Source organism: Ranitomeya imitator, chromosome 4 (assembly GCF_032444005.1).
Source record: "Ranitomeya imitator isolate aRanImi1 chromosome 4, aRanImi1.pri, whole genome shotgun sequence".
NCBI classification, from domain to species: Eukaryota; Metazoa; Chordata; class Amphibia; order Anura; family Dendrobatidae; genus Ranitomeya; species Ranitomeya imitator.
The window spans coordinates 115,151,949-115,175,690 of NC_091285.1; the positions used below are offsets into that span (position 1 = coordinate 115,151,949).

Sequence of the window (23,742 nt, forward strand, 5' to 3'; positions counted from 1 at the left end):
GGGTCCCATGGTCAATCAAAAACCCGGTGGTACTGACTACGGATGCGAGCCCGTTAGGTTGGGGTGCACACCTATCAGGTCAGGTCCTACAGGGTCTATGGGATCCACAAATGCAATTGGCCTCCTCAAACCTGAAGGAATTAACAGCGGTAAGGCAAGCGATTCTTCAAACGGAAGAGGAAATCAAGGGAAAACATCTGGTAGTATTATCCGACAACAGCACATAAACCGACAGGGAGGAACAAGATCGAGTCCCCTAATGGAAGAAGCAAGAAGGCTATTTTGTTGGGCCGAAAACCATCTTTTATCCCTTACAAGTACACACTTAAAGGGGTCGGACAACCTTGTTGCAGACTTTGAGTCGTCACGTGCTGCACCAGGGCGAGTGGCCTCTAAATCAAAAAATTTTTTTGAGAAAAATGTGCCATCTGGGGGCTTCCTCAAGTGGATCTTTTTTTCCACAAAGCAAAACCGAAAGGTAGAAAGATTCTACTCTCTGATCCCGAAAGAGAACCCGGAGGGGGCAGATGCGTTACTACACCAATGGAGGTTCCAACTAGCCTACGCGTTCCCCCCCCCCCCCCCCAATTCCATTAATCCCTACAGTCCTGAAGAAGATCCGAGAAGAGAAAGCACGCATAATCTTGATCGCACCCTTCTGGCCAAAGAGAGCTTGGTTCACTTGGCTCAGACATATGTCCATCTCGGACCCATGGATCCTTCCAGATGTTCCAGACCTGCTACACCAGGGTCCAGTAACACATCCTCAAGTACACAGTCTACACCTCACTGCTTGGAACTTGAGAGGGGACTGCTGTTAGCGAAGGGATTCTTGGACCCGTTAGTTACCACTCTGATGTCCAGCAGAAAGAAGATCACAGCGGATAAATATCAAAAAGTATGGGGAAAATTTTTTAGAATTTTCAGGCCGAAGTATAACAAATACCGTTCAGAAAGTTCCAATATCAGAAATCCTAGAATTTCTCCAAAAGGGTCTGGAGAGAGGATTATCTACCAGTACCCTAAAAGTGCAAGTCTCGGCGCTTGGCGCTTTATTTGACCAAAAATTGGCTGATCACCCCTGGGTGTGTAGGTTCATTCGGACCTCCTTTACAGCCAGACCATTCAAACCTCATCCAAAGGTCGCTCCCTGGGATCTAAATTTAGTTTTAAATGCTTTAACCACCTCTCCATTCGAGCCTCTTTCCTCCATATCAGTAAAAGCGCTAACTTTAAAAACTGTTCTCCTGATTGCCCTTACCTCAGCCAGACGCATTAGTGAGCTCCAGGCTATATCTATAGACCCTCCTTACACTACAATTTTGGAGGATATGGTAATCATAAAATCTGATCCGGCCTTTTTGCCAAAGGTCAACTCAAAATTCCACAGGGACCAGGAGATAGTTTTGCCCTCATTTTGTGCTAACCCGAAATCCCAGGGAGAAGAAACCTTCCATTGCTTGGACGTCAGGTGTTGCCTACTTCAATATATAGAAGTAACAAATCAATGGCGACAGTCTTCAGCCCTTTTTGTCTCCTTCCAGGGGGCAAACAGGGGAAAAAAGGTCACAAAATTAACCATTGCACGGTTGCTCCGTATGGCTATATCACTTTCCTATTCCTCTTCGGGGCAGGTCCCTCCACCTGGTGTTACGGCCCACTCTACTAGGGCTATTTCCACATCTTGGGCAGAAAGGGCAAATGCGTCTATAGAGCAAATTTGTAATGCAGCAGTATGGTCTTCACCTTCTACTTTCTTCCGCCATTATAGATTAAATCTGGGGCTATCAAATCTCGCCTTCGGGAGAAAAGTGCTATCTGCCGTTATCCCACCCTAGAGGTCCTTTCTATTTCTTCCTCTCATGTACCGGTGCTGTCATGGGGAAGGGAAAAAATGATAATTACTTACGGGTAATTTGATTTTCCAGATCCATGACAGCACCGCTCTAATTCCCACCCTATCTTGGTGATGGTTGTGTGATTCACAAAAAAAATATATATATATATATATACACCACGTAATATAACAATAAATAGTCTTAAGATATTAATATAGGCCTAAGACTAACAAAGCGGTTACCTTACATTCTCTGTAAACAAACTAAGGAGAGAGGTGCCGCCCCCATCTTTTATCTCCTCTGCAGGTTTCCTGTTCTTGGGGGCGGGACCATCTCTCATGTACCGGTGCTGTCATGGATCTGGAAAATCAAATTACCCGTAAGTAATTATCATTTTTCTATTATATCACTAAACAAGTCATTTATGAAGTGTTTAAGGAGAACAGTCCAGTAGTTAAATCCTCGTTCTATAAAATATGAACTAATGAAACAATTAATAGTACGTTTTTAAACTGGCCTCTTGTCATCAATTTGTCCCTTCTAGTGGGTGAAATGTAATCTTGGCCATTTCCTTTTGTGTCAGAGTATTGACGGCCTGTCATGGTGGTCAGCTCCATCTGAGTTATCTGATTTTTGCTAACTTTTAATATGTCTGGTTTTCTTGGATACACAAAGGATTGCGCTGGACCAGAAGGATGCAAAAAAAAAGTCAATTCTACTTCTTCATTTTCACAATCTTTAGAGACTTACAGTAGACAGCCACCAGCGCCAATCATATTCACAGGTCACATAACCAGTAATGCCATCAATTGCCAATCTTGTGCCTCCTTCTACCGCTTCATGGACTTCACTGTCTTTGCTGAATGGAAAAAGTCCTTGGTTTTATTTCGGTTTCACTACATGGAATGAAGTTGTGGTATTGCTGAGACCTTTTGATTGGTTCTGTATCCTGTAACCAATGTTTTAACAAACTCTCTTCGTAGTTCTGGTTTGTACAATACATGAACTGGATGTTGAGAATATTTTTCTCACTCCATTTGAAAAATTGCCTGGGTGATAAGATTTGGTGTGAACGTGGCCTCTGGAGGCTCAAGCTGCTGGCCTGTCATCTGCTCTGCATTCACTGTCTACCCCTGTTCATTCTCAGGTTGAGCCCTAACAAAGCTTTCTCCTCTGTCCTCTCCTGCTTCTAAGCTGTAACATAATAAAATACAGTAATATCTAAAAATCATGGATTATTTGGTACATATAGACCCCATAATTTTAGACCACAGGCTGAACAGATCTGATTTCAAGATTTTCAAATTGACACTGTAAGGCTGTGTGCACATGTTAGCGATTTTTTTTTGCATTTTTTTTCCTGCTATAAAAGCGCTTAACCCCTTCATGACCCAGCCTATTTTGACCTTAAAGACCTTGCCGTTTTTTGCAATTCTGACCAGTGTCCCTTTATGAGGTAATAACTCAGGAACGCTTCAATGGATCCTAGCGGTTCTGAGATTGTATTTTCGTGACATATTGAGCTTCATGTTAGTGGTAAATTTAGGTCAATAAATTCTGCGTTTATTTGTGATAAAAACGGAAATTTGGCAAAAATTTTGAAAATTTCGCAATTTTCACATTTTGAATTTTTATTCTGTTAAACCAGAGAGTTATGTGACACAAAATAGTTAATAAATAACATTTCCCACACATCTACTTTACATCAGCACAATTTTTTAAACAAAATTTTTTTTTGCTAGGAAGTTAAAATTTGACCAGCGATTTCTCATTTTTACAACGAAATTTACAAAACCATTTTTTTTAGGGACCACCTCACATTTGAAGTCAGTTTGAGGGGTCTATATGGCTGAAAATACCCAAAAGTGACACCATTCTAAAAACTGCACCCCTCAAGGTGCACAAAACCACATTGAAGAAGTTTAATAACCCTTCAGGTGCTTCACAGCAGCAGAAGCAACATGGAAGGAAAAAATGAACATTTAACTTTTTAGTCACAAAAATGATTTTTCAGCAAGAATTTTTTTATTTTCCCAATGGTAAAAGGAACGTTGTTGTCCAATTTGCCCTGAGTACGCTGATACCTCATATGTGGGGGTAAACCACTGTTTGGGCGCACGGCAGGGCTTGGAAGGGAAGGAGCGCCATTTGACTTTTTGAATGAAAAATTGGCTGCACTTTTTAGCAGACACCATGTCACATTTGGAGAGCCCCCGTGTGCCTAAAAACTGGAGCTCCCCCACAAGTGACCCCATTTTGGAAACTAGACCCCCAAAGGAACTTATCTAGATGTATACTGAGCCCTTTAAACCCCCAGGTGCTTCACAAATTGATCCGTAAAAATGAAAAAGTACTTTTTTTTCACAAAAAATTTCTTTTCGCCTCAATTTTTTCATTTTCACATGGGCAATAGGATAAAATGGATCCTAAAATTTGTTCAGCAATTTCTCCCGAGTACGCCGATACCTCATATGTGGGGGTAAACCACTGTTTGGGCACACGGCAGGGCTCGGAAGGGAAGGCGCGCCTTTTGACTTTTTGAATGGAAAATTAGCTCCAATTGTTAGCGGACACCATGTCTCGTTTGGAGAGCCACTGTGTGCCTATGCATTGGAGCTCCCCCACAAGTGACCCCATTTTGGAAACTAGACCCCCAAAGGAACTTATCTAGATGCATACTGAGCACTTTAAACCCCCAGGTGCTTCACAGAAGTTTATAATGCAGAGCCGTGAAAATAATACGTTTTCTTTCCTCAAAAATAATTTTTTAGCCCAGTATTTTTTATTTTTCCAAGGGTTACAGGAGAAATTGGACCCCAAAAGTTGTTGTCCAGTTTCTCCTGAGTACGCTGATACCCCATGTGTGGGGGTAAACCACTGTTTGGGCACACGTCGGGGCTCAGAAGGGAAGTAGTGACTTTTGAAATGCAGACTTTGATGGAGTGGTCTGCGGACGTCACGTTGCGTTTGCAGAGCCCCTGGTGTGCCTAAACAGTAGAAACCCCCCACAAGTGACCCCATTTTGGAAACTAGACCCCCCAAAGGAACTTATCTAGATGCATACTGAGCACTTTAAACCCCCAGGTGCTTCACAGAAGTTTATAATGCAGAGCCATGAAAATAAAAAATAATTTTTCTTTTCTCAAAAATGATTTTTTAGCCTGGAATTTCCTATTTTGCCAATGGTAACAGGAGAAATTTGACCCCAAAAGTTGTTGTCCAGTTTCTCCTGAGTACGCTGATTCCCCGTATGTGGGGGTAAACTACTATTTGGGCACTTGCCGGGGCTCGGAAGTGAAGTAGTGACGTTTTGAAATACAGACTTTGATGGAATGCTCTACGGGCGTCACGTTGCGTTTGCAGAGCCCCTGATGTGACTAAACAGTAGAAACCCTCCACAAGTGACCCCATTTCGGAAACTAGACCCCGAAATGAAATTATCTAGATATGTGGTGAGCACTTTGAACCCCCAAGTGCTTCACAGACGTTTACAACGCAGAGCCGTGAAAATAAAAAATCATTTTTCTTTCCTCAAAAATGTTTTAGCAAGCAATTTTTTATTTTCTCAAGGGTAACGGGAGAAATTGGACCCCAGTAATTGTTGCGCAGTTTGTCCTGAGTGTGCTGGTACCCCATATGTGGGGGTAAACCACTGTTTGGGCACACGTCGGGGCTCGGAAGTGAGGGAGCACCATTTGACTTTTTGAATACAAGATTGGCTGGAATCAATGGTGGCGCCATGTTGCGTTTGGAGACCCCCTGATGTGCCTAAACAGTGGAAACCCCTCAATTCTAACTCCAACACACCCCTAACCCTTATCCCAACTGTAGCCGTAACCCTAATCACAACCCTAACCCCAACACACCCCTAACCACACCCCTAACCCTAACCACAACCCTAATTCCAACCCTAACCCTAAGGCTATGTGCCCACGTTGCGGATTCGTATGAGATTTTTCATTTTTTAAAAATCCACGGGTAAAAGGCACTGCTTTTTACTTGCAGATTTACCGCGGATTGCCAGTGTTTTTTGTGCGGATTTCACCTGTGGATTCCTATTGAGGAACAGGTGTAAAACGCTGCGGAATCCGCACAAAGAATTGACATGCTGCGGAAAATACAACGCAGCGTTTCCGCGCGGTATTTTCCGCACCATGGGCACAGCGGATTTGGTTTTCCATAGGTTTACATGGTACTGTAAACCTGATGGAACACTGCTGCGAATCCGCAGCGGCCAATCCGCTGCGGATCCGCAGCCAAATCCGCACCGTGTGCACATAGCCTAATTCTAAAGGTATGTGCACACGCTGCGGATCCACAGCAGTTTCCCATGAGTTTACAGTTCAGTGTAAACCTATGGGAAACAAAAATCGCTGTACACATGCTGCAGAAAAACTGCACGGAAACGCAGCGGTTTACATTCCGCAGCATGTCACTTCTTTCTGCGGATTCCGCAGCGGTTTTACAACTGCTCCAATAGAAAATCGCAGTTGTAAAACCGCAGTGAAATGCGCAGAAAAACCGTGGTAAATCCACAGCGGTTTACCACTGCGGATTTATCAAATCCTCTGCGGAAAAATCCGCAGAGGACCAGAATACGTGTGCACATCCCGAACCCTAACCCTAACCCTACCCCTACCCCTAACCCTACCCCTAACTTTACCCCTAACCCTACCCCTAACCCTATCCCTACCCCTAACCCTAACCCTAGTTCTTACCCCAACCTTAGTGGAAAAAAAAAATTCTTTATTTTTTTATTGTCCCTACCTATGGGGGTGAGAAGGGGGGGGGGGGGGTCATTTACTATTTTTTTTTATTTTGATCACTGAGATAGGTTATATCTCAGTGATCAAAATTCACTCTGGAACGAATCTGCCTGCCAGACTCGTCGGGCGCACTGCACATCCGCGCGCGCCATTTTGGAAGATGGCGGCGCCCAGGAAAGAAGACGGACGGACCCCGGGAAGCTAGGTAAGTAAAGGGGGGGGGGGGGGGGGGAAGATCAGGGCACGGGGGGGGGGGGGGGGGGCGTCGGAGCACGGGGTGGGGTGGATCGGAGCATGGGGGGTGGATCGGAACATGGGGTGGATTGGAGCACGGGGTGGGGGATCGCTGTGCGGGGGGATGGATCGGAGCAAGGGGGGGGATCGCTGCACGGGGGGTGTGATTGGAGCACGGGGGGAGCGGACAGGAGGACGAGGGAGCGGAGCACAGGACGGAGGGGAGCGGACCACAGATCGGAGGGCTGGGGGGGCGATCGGTGGGGTGAGGTGGGGGCACATTAGTGTTTCCAGCCATGGCCGATGATATTGCAGCATCGGACATGGCTGGATTGTAATATTTCACCAGTTTTTAAGGTGAAATATTACAAATCGCTCTGATTGGCGGTTTCACTTTCAACAACCAATCAAAGCGATCGTAGCCACAAAGGGGTGGGGCTAAACTACCACTCCCCCTGTCCCTGCAGATCGGGTGAAATGGGAGTTAACCCTTTCACCCGATCTGCAGGGACGCGATCTTTCTGTGACACAGCATATGCGTCACAGGTCGGATTGGCACCGACTTTCATGACGCATACGCTGTCACAGGTCGGGAAGGGGTTAAACGCATACATATGCATCCCATCGTTTTATAATGCATTCGGCAATGTTGCGTTTTTTTCCACGGTTAAAACGCAGCATGTTCATTAATTTTGCAGATTTTTTTACGGATTTCGCACTATTATTGCATTGGGAACCTCTGGAAAAAAACGCAAAAAATCCTCAGGAAAAAAAAAAGCGAGAAAAAAACGCATGCGGATTTCTTGCAGAAAATGTCCTGTTTTGTTCAGGAAATTTCTGCAAGGAATCCTGACGTGTGCACATAGCCAAATAGTTTTTTTTTTTTTTTTGTAATATGATCCCATCACGATCCTAACTTGTATTTTGGTACAGATGTGGCTAGGAGCACAGCAGGCACATGTAATTTTTTTTTTTTAAATTTAAACTTTTTTTTACGGAAATACGTTTTGAAATTTTGCGTTCGCATGAGTAAAATATTAACAGATACTTTTGTGACATATCTTCTAGTTACATAGTTACATAGTTATTAAGGTTGAAGGAAGACTATAAGTCCATCTAGTTCAACCCATAGCCTAACCTAACATGCCCTAACATGTTGATCCAGAGGAAAGCAAAAAAAACCCATGTGGCAAAGAGTAAGCTCCACATTGGGGAATAAAATTCCTTCCCGACTCTATATACGGCAATCAGACTAGTTCCCTGGATCAACGCCCTATCAAGGAATCTAGTGTATATACCCTGTAACATTATACTTTTCCAGAAGGGTATCCAGTCCCCTCTTAAATTTAAGTAATGAATCACTCATTACAACATCATATGGCAGAGAGTTCCATAGTCTCACTGCTCTTACAGTAAAGAATCCGCGTCTGTTATTATGCTTAAACCTTTTTTCCTCCAAACGCAGAGGATGCCCCCTTGTCCCTGTTTCAGGTCTATGATTAAAAAGATCATCAGAAAGGTCTTTGTACTGTCCCCTCATATATTTATACATTAAAATAAGATCACCCCTTCGTCTTCGTTTTTCCAAACTAAATAGCCCCAAGTGTAATAACCTATCTTGGTATTGCAGACCCCCCAGTCCTCTAATAACCTTGGTTGCTCTTCTCTGCACCCGCTCTAGTTCAGTTATGTCTTTTCTTATACACCGGAGACCAGAACTGTGCACAGTATTCTAAGTGTGGTCGAACTAGTGACTTGTATAGAGGTAAAATTATGTTCTCCTCATGAGCATCTATGCCTCTTTTAATGCATCCCAAATGGTGGGTGCTGGGGTTACAGTCTGTCTGGAGCTTCTAGCTGCTTCCAAAGCGATCTGCCTCTCCAGCAATGCCGTCTCCTGAGCTCTGTGAATGGCCTCCCTCTTATCGTCTATGGTGGCCTCTTCTCTCAGCAATGCCAACTCCTCCTCGTACCACACAACCCACTGACTTTTTTTGGGTATTTACCTCTGGCTGCAGTCTTTCCCCCATTTGCTGTGAGGATCCTTCCTCAGCGTCATCTTGCAGGCGAACTCCTTCCAAAGCCTCAATTAGCTGCTCCTTGGAGAGTCCTTTAAAACGGACTCCTACTTCACGAGCCTTTGATTGTAGGCTCCCCAAAGTCCAGTTCTTGTACTCTGTGGTGCTGGTTCCCGATGTTGATGGGCCGTTGTCCTCCATTCCTTCTGCTCTGATCCCACTGCTTGCCAACCATCTGGTGAAAGCCTATACAGTTCTGAGTAGAATGGTGTTTATTTTGTTTCTCTCTTTTTTTTTTTTTTGTAGCCTGAGTTATGAGGAGAAATGTAAAGGCGGGCCACTCCGAAATTCACACCAAACTTTGAAAATCCATTTTAAAAAAAATCTAGAATTTCTTTTTTCTTCACATCTTGCATTCTTTGACACACTATTACCAAACAGCAAAATCTCAAAAGAATTAAAAATATAGAGGTAAAAATCATTGGTTCACTTGACATGGAATAACCCAATTATCTACACTATTGCTAGGTCCCTATCCTAAATTATGTTCACTATCTCCATCTTGTAGTTCATTATTAATGCTACACTTTAACTAGGAAATATACATATACAATACGTGGCAACGATACATACAAATATATATACTCTAAACCAGGACATGCTTGGGGGGGTGGGGGGGGGGGGCGGAGGGGGTTTAGGATGGCTAACCCAACTACACAAGTCCCAGGGATCGAATCCCCAGTGAAGGGAAAGATATCCCCTTATCCTATGTTAATTAAAGAAAAAAAGTCAGACGCACAATCAGCAGGATACAGCAGGGAGAACCTGAGGTTCCTATGACATAGGAACCTCAGGTTCTCCCTGCTGTATCCTGCTTTTTTAACATGAAGCCTCAATAAAGGACAGACTTTTTGCACAGATGGTGAGTGCTCGTTTTCTTGTTTATTGCACTATGTTAATTAAAGTATACATCTTTAATTTAATAATTTAGTACTATTGTGATCCAGTTACTATCTGGTATTGCAAGAAACTGTGATTGGCATATTGCAAAACAGATTGCTAGTTAGAGCTTTAAACTGGAGATTAGCAGGTAATCTCATGGAAAGGTCATGGCAGACAGAAGCATTTAGAATTACCGTAATTCCCATTGATGGCCGCTCAGGTCATGCCATTGACTGTTATTGACCTGATAAGTGGCATTGCTGCCTAGACTACTGGCAGATCGGAAAATATGCTGCAGCTCTGTACAATCTTTTCTTCATCTTATGAAACTTTGAGGCGCTTCATTGGGAGACAGCATAGACCATGCGCTTTGCTGCTTGCAGGCAACAGCTGCGGTTTCCAGAACCCCACCCCCCACCCCCTGAAGGATTTGGGCTAGAGCTTTTGCAGAAAGGTCAAAAAACTGCTTTTTCTAAACTCCATTTGATCTCAGAAAATGTTTGTAAGCCCTTAGGCTGGGTGCGCACGATCTAAAAGTAGCAGTACTTTAAATGCAGCGCATGTCTGCGGAAGCCAAAGCGCTGCTGTTTATTGAACTCGGGTGAATCCGCATGTGTTCACTGAACCGTTCGGATTCAATACATTCTATGGTGAAATTTCTCTTACGGAGACTGTCTCCACAAGAGTAATTGACATGCTGCTATCTTGAAAGACGCGCCACAAGTCAGTCTTGACAGGTGATCTGTGTCTGTGGATGCTTAGTGGACATTGGATTTCCTGATATCTTGTCCATTATGCTGTAACATCTGGCCACTGCGGGTTAGACACTGCATAAGTACACAGCGTCAAACCCGCAGCGTTTACTGATCATGTGCACATACCCTTAGAAAAATAAGATAATGATAAATCTACATACAGTTTGAACTTTTGAAATAATATAAATAATGTAATGCATTTTTCTCCTTGGTATTAGGTGTCTCTCTCAATGGACCAATCAGAAGCAATCTTGAAACTGCGATGTCAGTTAAAAGAGGTGGAAGAGGAGAGGAGCAGGGCCGCACAATATGGGCTCCAACTCTTGGAAAGTCAAAGTGACTTACAAAATCAGTTAGAGGAGCAACGTTGTGAAATGACCAGTGCTATTGAGGTAAATAAAGGAACACTTCGCATTATGTTTGAGCCAGATATTACGTTGGACCATAATTCTAATTTCTTTGCTTTTAAATTCTGGATTCAGAACTTGGAGCAAGAAAAATATTCGCTACAGCGTGAAGTGGAACTTAAAAGTCGCATGCAAGAGAGTTTATTGTCTGAATGTGAAAGCCTAAAACAACAGCGGAAGACATGTCTTGAACAGTTACAGCAACAGCTGGAAATGAGTCATAATCGAGAAAGGAGTGAACTTAATAACAAGGTATTTATCTCTTGTTTAAGCCCTAACCTAGAGAGGCAATGAAACATTTTGAAGCCTTAACCGCTTCCCCACCGTTGGTGGTCTGGCAGCGCTCAGGACCCCTAGGGTCCTGCATGTGCTGCGATTACTGTGCAGAGCGGTAGCTCTGACGGGATATCATTGGGACCTGATTAGATCAGATCCCAATTATGTTAACCCTTTTGCTATCTTCTAGATGATTTTAGAAGATAGCAGAGAGACAACTGCTTTAAGGTACCGTCACATTTAGCGACGCTGCAGCGATATAGACAACGATGCCGATCGCTGCAGCGTCGCTGTTTAGGTCGCTAGGAGACGTCAAACACCGGCAACGCAGAACGATGCAGAGCGATCCAGTGACGTACTTCTCGTTCTCGCTGGTTGTTAGCTCCATAGAAAAACATTGCAGGCATCGTTGCTTTTGCTGTCAAACTTGACGAATCACGCCGACCTGACGACCAAATAAAGTTCCAGACTTTCAGCAACGACCAGCGATGTCACAGCAGGATCCTGATCGCTGCTGCGTGTCAAACAACGAGATCGCTATCCAGGACGCTGCAACGTCACGGATCGTTGTCGTTCTCGTTGTAAAGTTGCTCAGTGTGAAGGTACCTTTACTCAACTCTCTGACACCCCCGTGATGAGATCTGATCACATCACGGTGTTTCCCGCCTTGTCCCGGCAGCCAGAGTTCACGTTATGACTTCCGGGTCTGCCTGCTGCAGTGGCTTGTTAGACTCAGCCAGCAGGCAGACCCGTGAGACCAGTGATCATCAGACAAGTGAAAATTGAAGAGAGAGATGTTTTAAAGCTATAAAAAAAAAAATCACAAAGTACACATTTGGTATCGCCGCATCCGAAACGAGCCGACCTATAAAACTGTCAGACTTGTTAACTCCTTCAGTGCACACCATAAAAAAACAGAGCAAAAAGTTTGCTTTTTCATTATGCAGCCAAACGGGAAGTAGAATAAAACGCGATAAAGTCAAATCAAAATAAAAATGGTAGTGATGAAAGTCATCTTGTCCCACAAAAAGCAAGCTGCCATTCAGCTCCAACAGCGGAAAAATAACGTTGTAGCTCTCAGAATAAAAGGATGCAAAAACAATAATTTTTTCTATAAAAGTCTTTATTGTGAAAAAGCAACAAAACCTAAAACAATATAAATGTGGTATCACTGTAATCGTACTGACCCAAAGAATAAAGCTGCCTCGTCCCTTTTTTACCACACTGTCATGATTCACACCGTGACTGTCACCCCTACGTCACGGGTCGGGGTGACTTTAGGCCAACAGACGGCTATCACATGTGCAGGGGGCTTATCTTCGTTATCCCTCCACTCCACAATGTGATGAAAAAACACACAAGGCTATTGACCTCTTAGTTTACAGCAGGGGCTTATTTTAGGTATCCCACTGCTCTTCAATATACCACGAACTGCAGGGATTTATGTATATCCCGCTTACAGTTCCACTTAAGACTTGCAGCTCTCTGGCGCCCCCTTACTCTCAGGTCGGATTAGGTACTGCACCTGGGGTAATTAGTGACCAGAAAGGCTCCCTGCTGTGTACTGGCAATTGGGCACGTTGCAGCGATGCGATAAACTCCCACTCAGGCAGGAACAATAATTATCAACGCCGCAGTCGCTACAACACCACCTAAAGGCCTGCACACGGTACGCTGCCACCAGCTTCGATTAAACGGGTCCGAAGCTAACCCAACACAGTAGCGTAATTCCCTTCAGAAGACTTAGGGTACATTTTAGAGCAGGAAGAACGAAAACTAGTAATTTATATATTTTACTCCGAAAGAAGGCAGTGTTTGTAAAAAGATGTTACAATATGAGACAATTGAAAATATGTACAAGATAATTAGAAAATAAACAGGGATTAAATAAGAAAACGTACAACTCACATGTTCTCAGTTCATATCAGTTCAGGCAAAAACCATGCTGGTGGGCGGAGCTCCCAAAAGTCCCAATGCATGTGGTACAGCTCTTCAGATCAGACTCACATGTTCTCCCAGCAGCAGACTGACTGCTGGGATCTGGCCAACAAACTTATAGCTTAGCTTGGTGACATCACAGAAAGGGCTGAGTTAAGATCGCCCTCCTCTTTCTTCAGACTTAGTAATGCAACCTTAAATTTGTCTAATTTCTATAACTCCGCTCCAGAACATGTCATGGTCATAACAAACCCAGCATTCATCTTGTCTTAACATTGGCATTCTAATGAGATCAAATATGTCATATGTGTGATGCGTCATTACAGAGAAATCCCTGTTTTTACCTGATGGTGTTAGAAGCTCATGTTTAGAGTGATGGATAGATCCACCGAGGGAGATTAAGAATATGCATTTTCCTGTTCCTATCTTAATTGGTTTGCCTAATATCTTACAAAAACAGAACAAAAGACTTTCATGGATTCCTGGAAACTTCTCTACCAGTTTAAGCTGGTACAACTGTTTATGCAGCTATGCCGGTCGTAAATTCCTTTGCTCTCAGAGCTAGAGGCAATACAATCCTCTTTCCCCCCCATACCTTGGAAAGGAAATCTCTTGGCTGAGTGAAAGGGAAGGGGGGGCTTTTTTAGCCCGCAGCCTGGCTAACAAAAGAAACTTGTATGATATTTCATACAACATCGTGACACATTCCCCCTTTTGGTGTGCGCTACGGAGGCAGAACCCCTCGGTATGCCTCCATGCGCACCTCAGTAGGTTCACCCTGGCAGGACAGTCCATCTGCATTCCCATGCTCCCTGCCTGTTTTGTGTTCAATGGTGAAGTCAAACTGCTGAAGGGCAAGGCTCCAGCGTAGCAACCTGCCATTGGTTCCACACGTGGCGTTTAGCCAGCGCAGAGGGTCGTGGTCGGTCACCACAGTGAAGGGGCGACCGTACAAGTAGGGCTGCAAGCGCTGCAGGGCCCAGACTATGGCCAGGCACTCCTTCTCGATGGTGGAGTAGGCCACTTCCCTCGGCAAAAGTTTCCGGCTCAGGTATAACACGGGGTGCTCTTGGTCCTCCGAGTCAACCTGGCTGAGCACAGCACCGAGACCAAACTCGCTGGCGTCAGTGTGTACCAAGAACGGTCGACTGCTGTCGACTGCTTTCAACACAGAGGCGTTGCACAGTGCGGTTTTCAACGCCTGGAAGGCCACCTCACAGCCCTCTGTCCAGTTGACAATGTGGGGTAGCTTCTTCCTGGTGAGGTCCGTCAAAGGTTTTGCCAGGCTACTATAGTGCTGTACGAAGCGCCTATAGTACCCTGCAGTGCCCAAGAAGGACATCACCTGTTTCTTGGTCACGGGAGTGGGCCAGTTCACGATCACGCCCACTTTCTCAGGCTCTGGCTTTAGGGTGTTTCCGCCTACCCGGTGCCCCAGGCAGTGGACCTCCCTCATGCCCATCTGGCACTTTCCCGGCTCGATAGTCAGTCCTGCTTGGTGAATTCGCCTGAGCACTTCCTCGAGATGCTGCAGGTGTTCATCCCAGGAGGAACTGAAGATGGCAATGTCATCCAAGTACGCCATGGCGTACTTCTCCAGTCCCTGAAGCAGGAGGCTGACCATCCGCTGGATAGTGGCAGTGGTATTCTTCATGCCGAAGGGCATGAGAGTGGACTCGTACAGTCCGAAGGGCGTGATAAAGGCGGACTTCTCCTGCGCCTTGAGGCTCAGGGGAACCTGCCAGTATCCTCTACTCAGATCCATTATTGTTAGGTAATCTGCGCCAGCTAACCTATCCAGCAGCTCCTCGATGCGCGGCATTGGGTGTGCATCAGAGGCTGTGATGGCGTTGAGCCCCCTGTAGTCCACGCAGAACCGGGTGGTCCGGTCTTTCTTTGGCACGAGAACTACAGGTGAGGCCCACGCACTCTTTGACCGTCGAATCACCCCCAGCTGTAACATCCATCTCTTGGTGCATAATCTGCTGCACCTGGTCAGAGATTCGATAGGGTGTTCGCCGTAGTGGGGGGTGATTCCCGGTGTCCACCTCGTGGACTGATAACTCAGTCCTCCCAGGTCGGTTGGAGAATACGACCCGGAAGGGTTCCAGTGTGGTTTGCAACTGCAACCGCTGGGGTTCAGTTAATGAGGCGCTTACCTCCACGTCCTCGATGGACCCACCGGCCTTGGCTTGGGCCAGCATGTCCAGGAGGGTGTCTTCCTCCCCTTCTTCGGGCAAGCTGCAGACCAGTAGGACAAAAGGTTCACGTTCGTGATGAGCCTTTATCATGTTGACGTGAAAGGCCTTTCGCCTACCCCGAGCGTGGTCAAGCGTGACCACATAGGTGACCGGGTCGAGCTGTTGGTGGACGATGTACGGGCCCTCCCAGGCTGCCTGAAGCTTATCCTTTGGTACGGGGACCAGCGAAAAACAAAATCCAGCTCACCATACCGACATTCCCAGGAGCTCGGAGCACGGAACCGCTGTGTCAGGGCGTGGACGAACAGGAAAGAGAAGGAGATCCAGCTCAACGAAATAGTGAAAAATCCATAATTTATTTCACTCAAAATACAATGAAAGGACAAAACATCAGCATACAGAAAAAATTATAAAAACAAGGTCAACGCGTTTCCGGTGACTAAGCACCCTTAATCATGATACCTGGTACAAGACATGTCTATACTTTTATACTAGTATCCGGTTATCACTCCAGTGTTGCAATTGGTAGAATTGTCTAATCAAGCAAAAATAGGCACACATGGTAATGAAAGCAAGACAAGCTTGATGGAAAGACAAAAACAAATGTTTTGGCTAAACATAAATGCAGAAAAAACAGAAATAACACAAAATACAGGAACTATATAAAAAAACAAAATGACATTACAATAATCATTAAATAAATCCAAGAATATAATTAATTATACGAGAAATATAAACTACAAATTTAGTTACTAGATGTCAGAAAAGCAACTTCATTGTTTGTAAACCCTCAGAATACTAATAGAAGAGCATGAGATCTTTCCTTTTGTTTAAACCATGTGGAATTCTTGTTCCGAGTTTAAAGATCCACCATGATTCCCTGTTTCTCAGGGTCACCTCGATGTCTCCTCCTCTAAATGGTTTATGAATTTTTTCAATCGCATAAATTTTGAGTGACTCAAGGTTAGATTGATGATAATTAATAAAATGTTGTGAAGCTTGTGAAGTATTCCTATTAGCACTAATATTTTCAACATCGTAAATATGTTCACGAATACGTGTTTTTAAAGACCGTATGGTACTCCCCACGTATTTAAGATGGCATGCCATGAATTCCATAATGTATACCACATTTTTGGTATTACAGTTCATGAAAGTCTTGATGGGATAAACATTTTGATTACTGGCATCAGTGAAATTGTAGCATTTGCTCGAAAATTTGCAAGTTTTACAAGCCATCGCACCACATTTGAAAAAGCCTTTTGTGCTGAGCCAATGAGAAGGTTGTGCAGGGTGGGCATGAAGAGAACTCGGAGATAAACTAGAGCCTAAAGAGGGGGCTCTTCTAGACACAATTCTGTAGCCATTACTCAAAATTTGAGCTATATCAGCATCTTCCTTAAGAATAGTCAAATTATTAGTCAATATTTTCCTGATTGCATTAAATTGATTACTGTACTGGAAGACCACAGTGATTGGATTTTGAGGAGATAAACTTTGGTTTTGTTTACTATGAAAACGAGGTCGTCGAGCGACAATTTTTTCTGCTCTTTTTAAATGCCAGTCACTGTAGCCTCTCTGCACAAGTCTGCCTTTTATGCCCTCAATCTCTTGGGAGTAATCTTCTAGTGTGCTACAATTACGTTTAGCTCTTACCATCTCCCCTATAGGAATACTTTTGATAGTATGTTTGGGATGGTGACTATTTGCACGCAATATTGTATTCCCTGCTGTGGTTTTCCGGAAAGTGGAGGTAACAATCGGGGTATTAGGTATCCCCTTTAATTTTAAATCTAGAAACTCTATACACGTGTGGTCTTGACGTGAAATAAATTTGAGATTGAATGGATTGTAATTTAAATAGTTTGTTAAATCCTGTACGGTAGATACATCAGAACTCCAGATAAATATCAGGTCATCAATGTATCTACCGTACCATCGTATACAGTCTTTAAATGGATTCTCATCATTATATATGTAAGATTCTTCCCACCAACTCATAACCAGATTAGCAATGGAGGGTGAATATTTGGCACCCATTGAGACACCACTGGTTTGCATGAAATATACTTGGTTGAAGCAGAAAAAACTTGTAGTCATGAGAAAAGAAGTGACCTCTATGACATAAGACTGTAAATCTACGGAAAAATCACTATACTTCTGCATGTGAAATTTAAGAGCAAATATCGCCACTTCATGTGGTATAGAGGTATATAACGAGGTGACATCTGAAGTGATCCAAGAGAAATTAGACTGCCATATAAACCCCTCCATGAAATTCAGGACATCAGTACTATCCCTAAGGTGCCCAGGTGTTCTCTGGACGAGAGGCTGGAGGAGCAGATCTAACCACTCTCCCAGCCTCTCACCCAGAGACCCAATGCCCGACACGATCGGCCTCATGGGTGGTGGATATAAGTTTTTGTGGGTCTTAGGTAAGGCATACAGAATTGGAGTTACTGGATTAGCTACCCTGAGATAGTCACTTTCTTTTTTGTTAAAAAAACCCAAACTGAACCCTTCATCTATAAGATTGGAAATTCTGTTCTGTATTAGTGCAGTGGGGTTAGTAGACAGGCGCTTGTACACAGTCAGATCTGTAAGCATATCATTGACCCAGGTGATGTAATTAGCCTTATCCATTACAACAACTGACCCACCCTTGTCAGAGTTTTTAATGACAAGGTCATCATTATTTTGTAGTTCCTGTAGTGCCTTCTGTAACCTAGGTTTAAGATTACTACTGTGCAAGCGTTTATTCCGCACACTTTCAGAAAGGCTCCTCAACTGAGACTCTATCACATTTTGGAATCTGTCCATGGCAGGTTTACGTGCCTGAACAGGATAATAGTTAGGATTAGGCACTTTAATTATATTTTTGGGAATGAATGAATCTACATTAGGCTCTAAACTTTCTTCCTGTAAATCTGATAGACACATGAGTGACAGTTGGTCTGAAAAATCGAGAGACCTAAAATCATTACTTTGGGGGTTGATGTTACCTTTTTTCTCTGTTGAATCATCCTTGAAATGCAATTTGAGAGCAATATTTCTAATGAATCTGTTCACATCACAAATTGTAGAAAAAAGATCAAAATTGCAACTTGGTACAAAGTTAAGACCATGTGATAAGAGTTCTAGTTGGTCATCTGTAAGGGAAAAGGAAGACATGTTAACAACATTAAAATGTCCTAACGTTGGCGTCTGAGATAATATCTCGGAGGATTTCTGTTTACTTCGGTGTTTCCTTCCTTTTCTTCTATAGACCTTCTTCTGTTGATAAATGGAGGTTTGCTTTTCTTGAAATAGGAGTTTTTTGCACTCTGTGCAGGTTCAAAATCTGAGTCTTCTGTGACTCCAGTTGAAGTGTCCAGATCAGACGAACTAAAGGTGACCTGTCTCCGCATGCGATTTCTGTAGGTGCGGTTTCTGTGGGGTTTTAAGATAGATTTATGCGGTTGATTCATTTTGTCCCACCTCCCCCACTCATAAACCTGATCATTGGCATAGTCATAAAGGTCCCGATCCAGCTTGCGTTTCTTCATATCCATGATGGTTTCTTCTGCTTTGGAAATTTTAGAGTTACTGGTGTTGATAAACTCATCAAATTGTGCCGATGTCATTTTGTCCTTTGCCTCCTTGGTCATAGTTTCAATATCTTGTTGCAGTTGGATCAGAGAAATTTCCTCATATTGCATCAGGGCAATCAATTTCAGCGAACAGTCAGATAGAATTGTGTTCCATTCTTGAACAAAGGTATTGGAAAACACAGTGTTAGGAATTTTCTTCACTCTCAGCCCTCTTGGGATGACATTTTTCTCTTAAAATCCAATCACTGTGGTCTTCCAGTACAGTAATCAATTTAATGCAATCAGGAAAATATTGACTAATAATTTGACTATTCTTAAGGAAGATGCTGATCTAGCTCAAATTTTGAGTAATGGCTACAGAATTGTGTCTAGAAGAGCCCCCTCTTTAGGCTCTAGTTTATCTCCGAGTTCTCTTCATGCCCACCCTGCACAACCTTCTCATTGGCTCAGCACAAAAGGCTTTTTCAAATGTGGTGCGATGGCTTGTAAAACTTGCAAATTTTCGAGCAAATGCTACAATTTCACTGATGCCAGTAATCAAAATGTTTATCCCATCAAGACTTTCATGAACTGTAATACCAAAAATGTGGTATACATTATGGAATTCATGGCATGCCATCTTAAATACGTGGGGAGTACCATACGGTCTTTAAAAACACGTATTCGTGAACATATTTACGATGTTGAAAATATTAGTGCTAATAGGAATACTTCACAAGCTTCACAACATTTTATTAATTATCATCAATCTAACCTTGAGTCACTCAAAATTTATGCGATTGAAAAAATTCATAAACCATTTAGAGGAGGAGACATCGAGGTGACCCTGAGAAACAGGGAATCATGGTGGATCTTTAAACTCGGAACAAGAATTCCACATGGTTTAAACAAAAGGAAAGATCTCATGCTCTTCTATTAGTATTCTGAGGGTTTACAAACAATGAAGTTGCTTTTCTGACATCTAGTAACTAAATTTGTAGTTTATATTTCTCGTATAATTAATTATATTCTTGGATTTATTTAATGATTATTGTAATGTCATTTTGTTTTTTTATATAGTTCCTGTATTTTGTGTTATTTCTGTTTTTTCTGCATTTATGTTTAGCCAAAACATTTGTTTTTGTCTTTCCATCAAGCTTGTCTTGCTTTCATTACCATGTGTGCCTATTTTTGCTTGATTAGACAATTCTACCAATTGCAACACTGGAGTGATAACCGGATACTAGTATAAAAGTATAGACATGTCTTGTACCAGGTATCATGATTAAGGGTGCTTAGTCACCGGAAACGCGTTGACCTTGTTTTTATAATTTTTTCTGTATGCTGATGTTTTGTCCTTTCATTGTATTTTGAGTGAAATAAATTATGGATTTTTCACTATTTCGTTGAGCTGGATCTCCTTCTCTTTACGGGGACCAGCACCCACACGTTTTGACCCACGTGGTAGGTCTGCTCCCGGGCGTTCTGGTCGTACCAGTGCTTCTGGTCAGCCTGAGCCTGCGTCATGTTGTCATGCACCAACTGCATCAAGGTCTGCATCTTGTCATGGAAGCGCATGACATACTCCACTGTGGACACTTCAGAAGGGTTCGGCTCCTCTTCCCAGGATTCTCTTACCAACCCAAGGGGTCCCCGGACTCGCCTGCCGTACAGGAGCTCGAAGGGGGAGAACCCTGTCGAGGCCTGCGGCACCTCTCGGTAAGCAAATGGCAAGTACCGCTCCCAGTCACGCCCTTGGGTCTTAACCTGCATGCGTAGCATCTGTTTGAGGGTACCATTGAAGCGTTCACACAAGCCATTGGTCTGTGGGTGATATGCACTCGATACCAGGTGCTTCACCTGTATTCTCTTACAGAGAGCCTCCATTAGGCAAGACATAAATTGGGTCCCTTGATCAGTAAGCATTTCCCTGGGAAATCTTACACGTGAAAAGATGGCCAACAGGGCATCCGCCACCTTATCTGCCCTAGTTGATGACAGAGCTACTGCCTCTGGGTACCGGGTAGCATAGTCTACCACAGTAAGGATGTATTGCTTTCCAGAGCTGCTGGAGACTGCCAGCGGGCCCACAATGTCCACCGCAATTCTCTGGAAATGCTCCTCTACTACTGGCAAAGGGATCAGGGGAGCCTTAAGAGCAGGCCCCGCCTTCCCCACCCTTTGACAAGTGATACAGGAGCGGCAGTAGTTTGACACATCTGTCCCCATCTTAGGCCAATAGAAGTGTTGAGACAGCCGGGCCTTAGTTTTGCTGATCCCCATGTGTCCAGCTAGCGGGATCTCGTAGGCAATCCGTAACAACTTACCCCGGAATTGCTGCGGGACGACCAGCTGTCTTTCCCTCAACCACTCTTTTTGCGATTCTCCGGGTACTGTCTCCCGGTATAACCTTCCTCGTTCCCAGAACACCCTCTCCTTATCAGTCTCGGAGGTGGGCGTCACGGCGAGTTGTCTCAAACTCTCTAGGCACACATCTGTGCGCAGAGCGGCCTGAAACTCTTGGCTAGGGGAAGCCAGAAGCCATGTTAGGGTCCCTTCCCCACGGGAACCCTCTTGGACCTGCTCTGGGTCCACCTCTGGTTCAGTCACACTGATGACTGAGGAGGGTCCGGAAGGCCGACAGTTATCTGCGGTCCGGGCACTCTGACTGCGGGTGACAGCAGCTACATAGGCTGTCTCCCCAGGGGTTTCTACAGACCCATCAGCCGGCGCTGCTATGGGCTCTACCTCCCCATCCACCCCCAACACTCCATGGGCAGTGCTACTTATGGGCCAGTTACCTTCCTCGGGGGCACTGGTCACTTTCATGGCATCACGTTCCTCACTGTTCCCATGCATCTCCCCCTTTCCTGTAGCATCGACACTTGCCCCTGTTAGGGGTTCCTCAGCCGTCTCACTCAGCAGAGCAACGTGGCTGGGCACGCCTGTACCTATGGACACATTAACCTTCACAGAAAAATCATTATCAGGTTCAGTTGGCACAGGTACAACATTTTCACCATCAATCCTAGGGAAAAAATGGTTATTAGATGCATCATTACAAGATAAAGCATGGTCAGGTAACACATGCGATTTCTCATCGTCATCGTTACCCTTATTAGCAGATTGGGGAGGGGTGTCAGGAAAGTAGTATGCAACCATCCTCCCCAAATCCGTCCCCAACAAAACATCAGTGGGCAAATTATCAGACAGCCCCACTTCCTTCACCCTGCTCCTGCCACCCCATTCAATATAAACCCGGGCCATCGGTAAGGGACAGCTGATGCCCCCAATCCCACTGACAGTTAGGGTTTTCCCCGGAATGATTTCTTCAGGGGCCGCCAGTTCGGGTCGGATGAGGGTTTGTTCAGCCCCGGTGTCCTTGAGGCCTGTAGCAACATAGTCTCCCACAGTGACGTGCTGTACGTTGTCACACACCCTCCCAACCACACCACCCACCAAAAGAACTGCTGCATTAGGCCCTGGGGCCTTGGCTGGCAGGTTCTTTTGCTTGTCTGGACAGTGGGTACTGATATGACCAGGCCGCTTGCAGTAGTAACACTGGCGAGGTTCGGTGGTAGGTCTGACGTTGTTGGCCACGGGGGCAGGACCTCTGGTGTGTTGGCTGGCAGGGGCACTGGCGTTGGATGCAGGCTTACACCCTCTCCAGCTGGTGGTGACTGGCTTCCGCGCTTCCGATCTACGGTTGGCCTCATAGGCATCGACAATCTGCGCTGCTTTCGTCACGTCTTTGGGTTCTCTGTCCATCACGAACTGTCGCACCTCTGCTGGGCAAAGATGAAAGAACTGGTCTTTGATCATCAGGTCTCGCAGCTGTGCAAAGGTGGTCACTGACAGTCCTTGGGTCCACTGGTCAAAGTGGGTCCCCAGTCCATGCACCACATCACTATAACTGTCGTGTGGGCCACGTTGGAGGGTCCGGAACTTTCTACGGTACACCTCGGTTGTAAGCTGGTACTTGCTATCAGAGCCTGCTTGATGGCCTCATAGTCTCCATCTTGTTCTTGAGGGAGGGCAGCAAACGCCTCCAGAGCTTTGCCTCTCAGCCCTGGTGTCAGGTATCGTGCCCATTCATCTGTAGGCAGCCGGTACTGTCTGCAGGCTTTCTCAAAGGCCCGCAGAAACGTGTCCGTCCCCCTCCATCTCCATAACAAGGAAGTGATCGGGCCGGGGCTTCGGTGTCTGAGCGCTGCTGGGCTCACGGTTGGTCTGGGACAACCCCTGCATTTGCAGTCGGGCTATCTGCAGCTGGTACTCCCGCTCCGCTTGGGCCTTTCGCTTGGCTCGCTGGGCCTGGGCCTCTCGCTCGGCTCGCTGGGCCTGGGCCTCTCGCTCGGTTCGCTCATGGTATTGCTGAATCAGCTGCCGACGTCCCTCATGGTCGTCAGTGGGGAATTCTTTCAAGGCCGCCTGCAGGTAAGGGTCCAATTCGCCCTGGTTGCTAGTCGGGCCCGTATTCAATGGTTGGACCTCTGCTGCAGCACCATGTTCGCTTGTGCTGGCTTCTGCGGCCACTGAGCTCTTAGTGTGGTCTAGAGTGGCTTCCCATTGCACCAGATCTGCGACCAGTTGGGCTTTGTTTTTGCCTGCAACGTCAATGTGCTGTGACTTGCGTAAGGCAATAAGGGTGTCTCTGGTCTGCTGCTCATAAGACTTCTCCCAGCACAACCATGGTTGCCAAAAGGACAGAAAAACAAAGAGAAGGGTAGGGGATAATTACCAGTACACACAATTGTCTCAGGACTAATAAACACTGAGTCCGTTCTCCAAACTTATT

At 44.9% G+C, this 23,742-nt stretch overlaps 1 protein-coding gene across 8 annotated transcripts in view; it reads left to right on the forward strand.

The window, feature by feature from the left end:
* Positions 1-23,742, forward strand: part of SPDL1 (spindle apparatus coiled-coil protein 1) — a 582,388-nt gene that overhangs the window by 65,859 nt on the left and 492,787 nt on the right. For all 8 annotated transcript variants that reach the window (XM_069763905.1, XM_069763907.1, XM_069763910.1 and 5 more), the window contains 2 exons: positions 10,772-10,945; positions 11,036-11,212. In XM_069763905.1, the coding sequence (XP_069620006.1) occupies positions 10,784-10,945; positions 11,036-11,212 (339 nt within the window). In that variant the 5' untranslated portion in view covers positions 10,772-10,783. The remainder of the gene's footprint in view (positions 1-10,771; positions 10,946-11,035; positions 11,213-23,742) is intronic.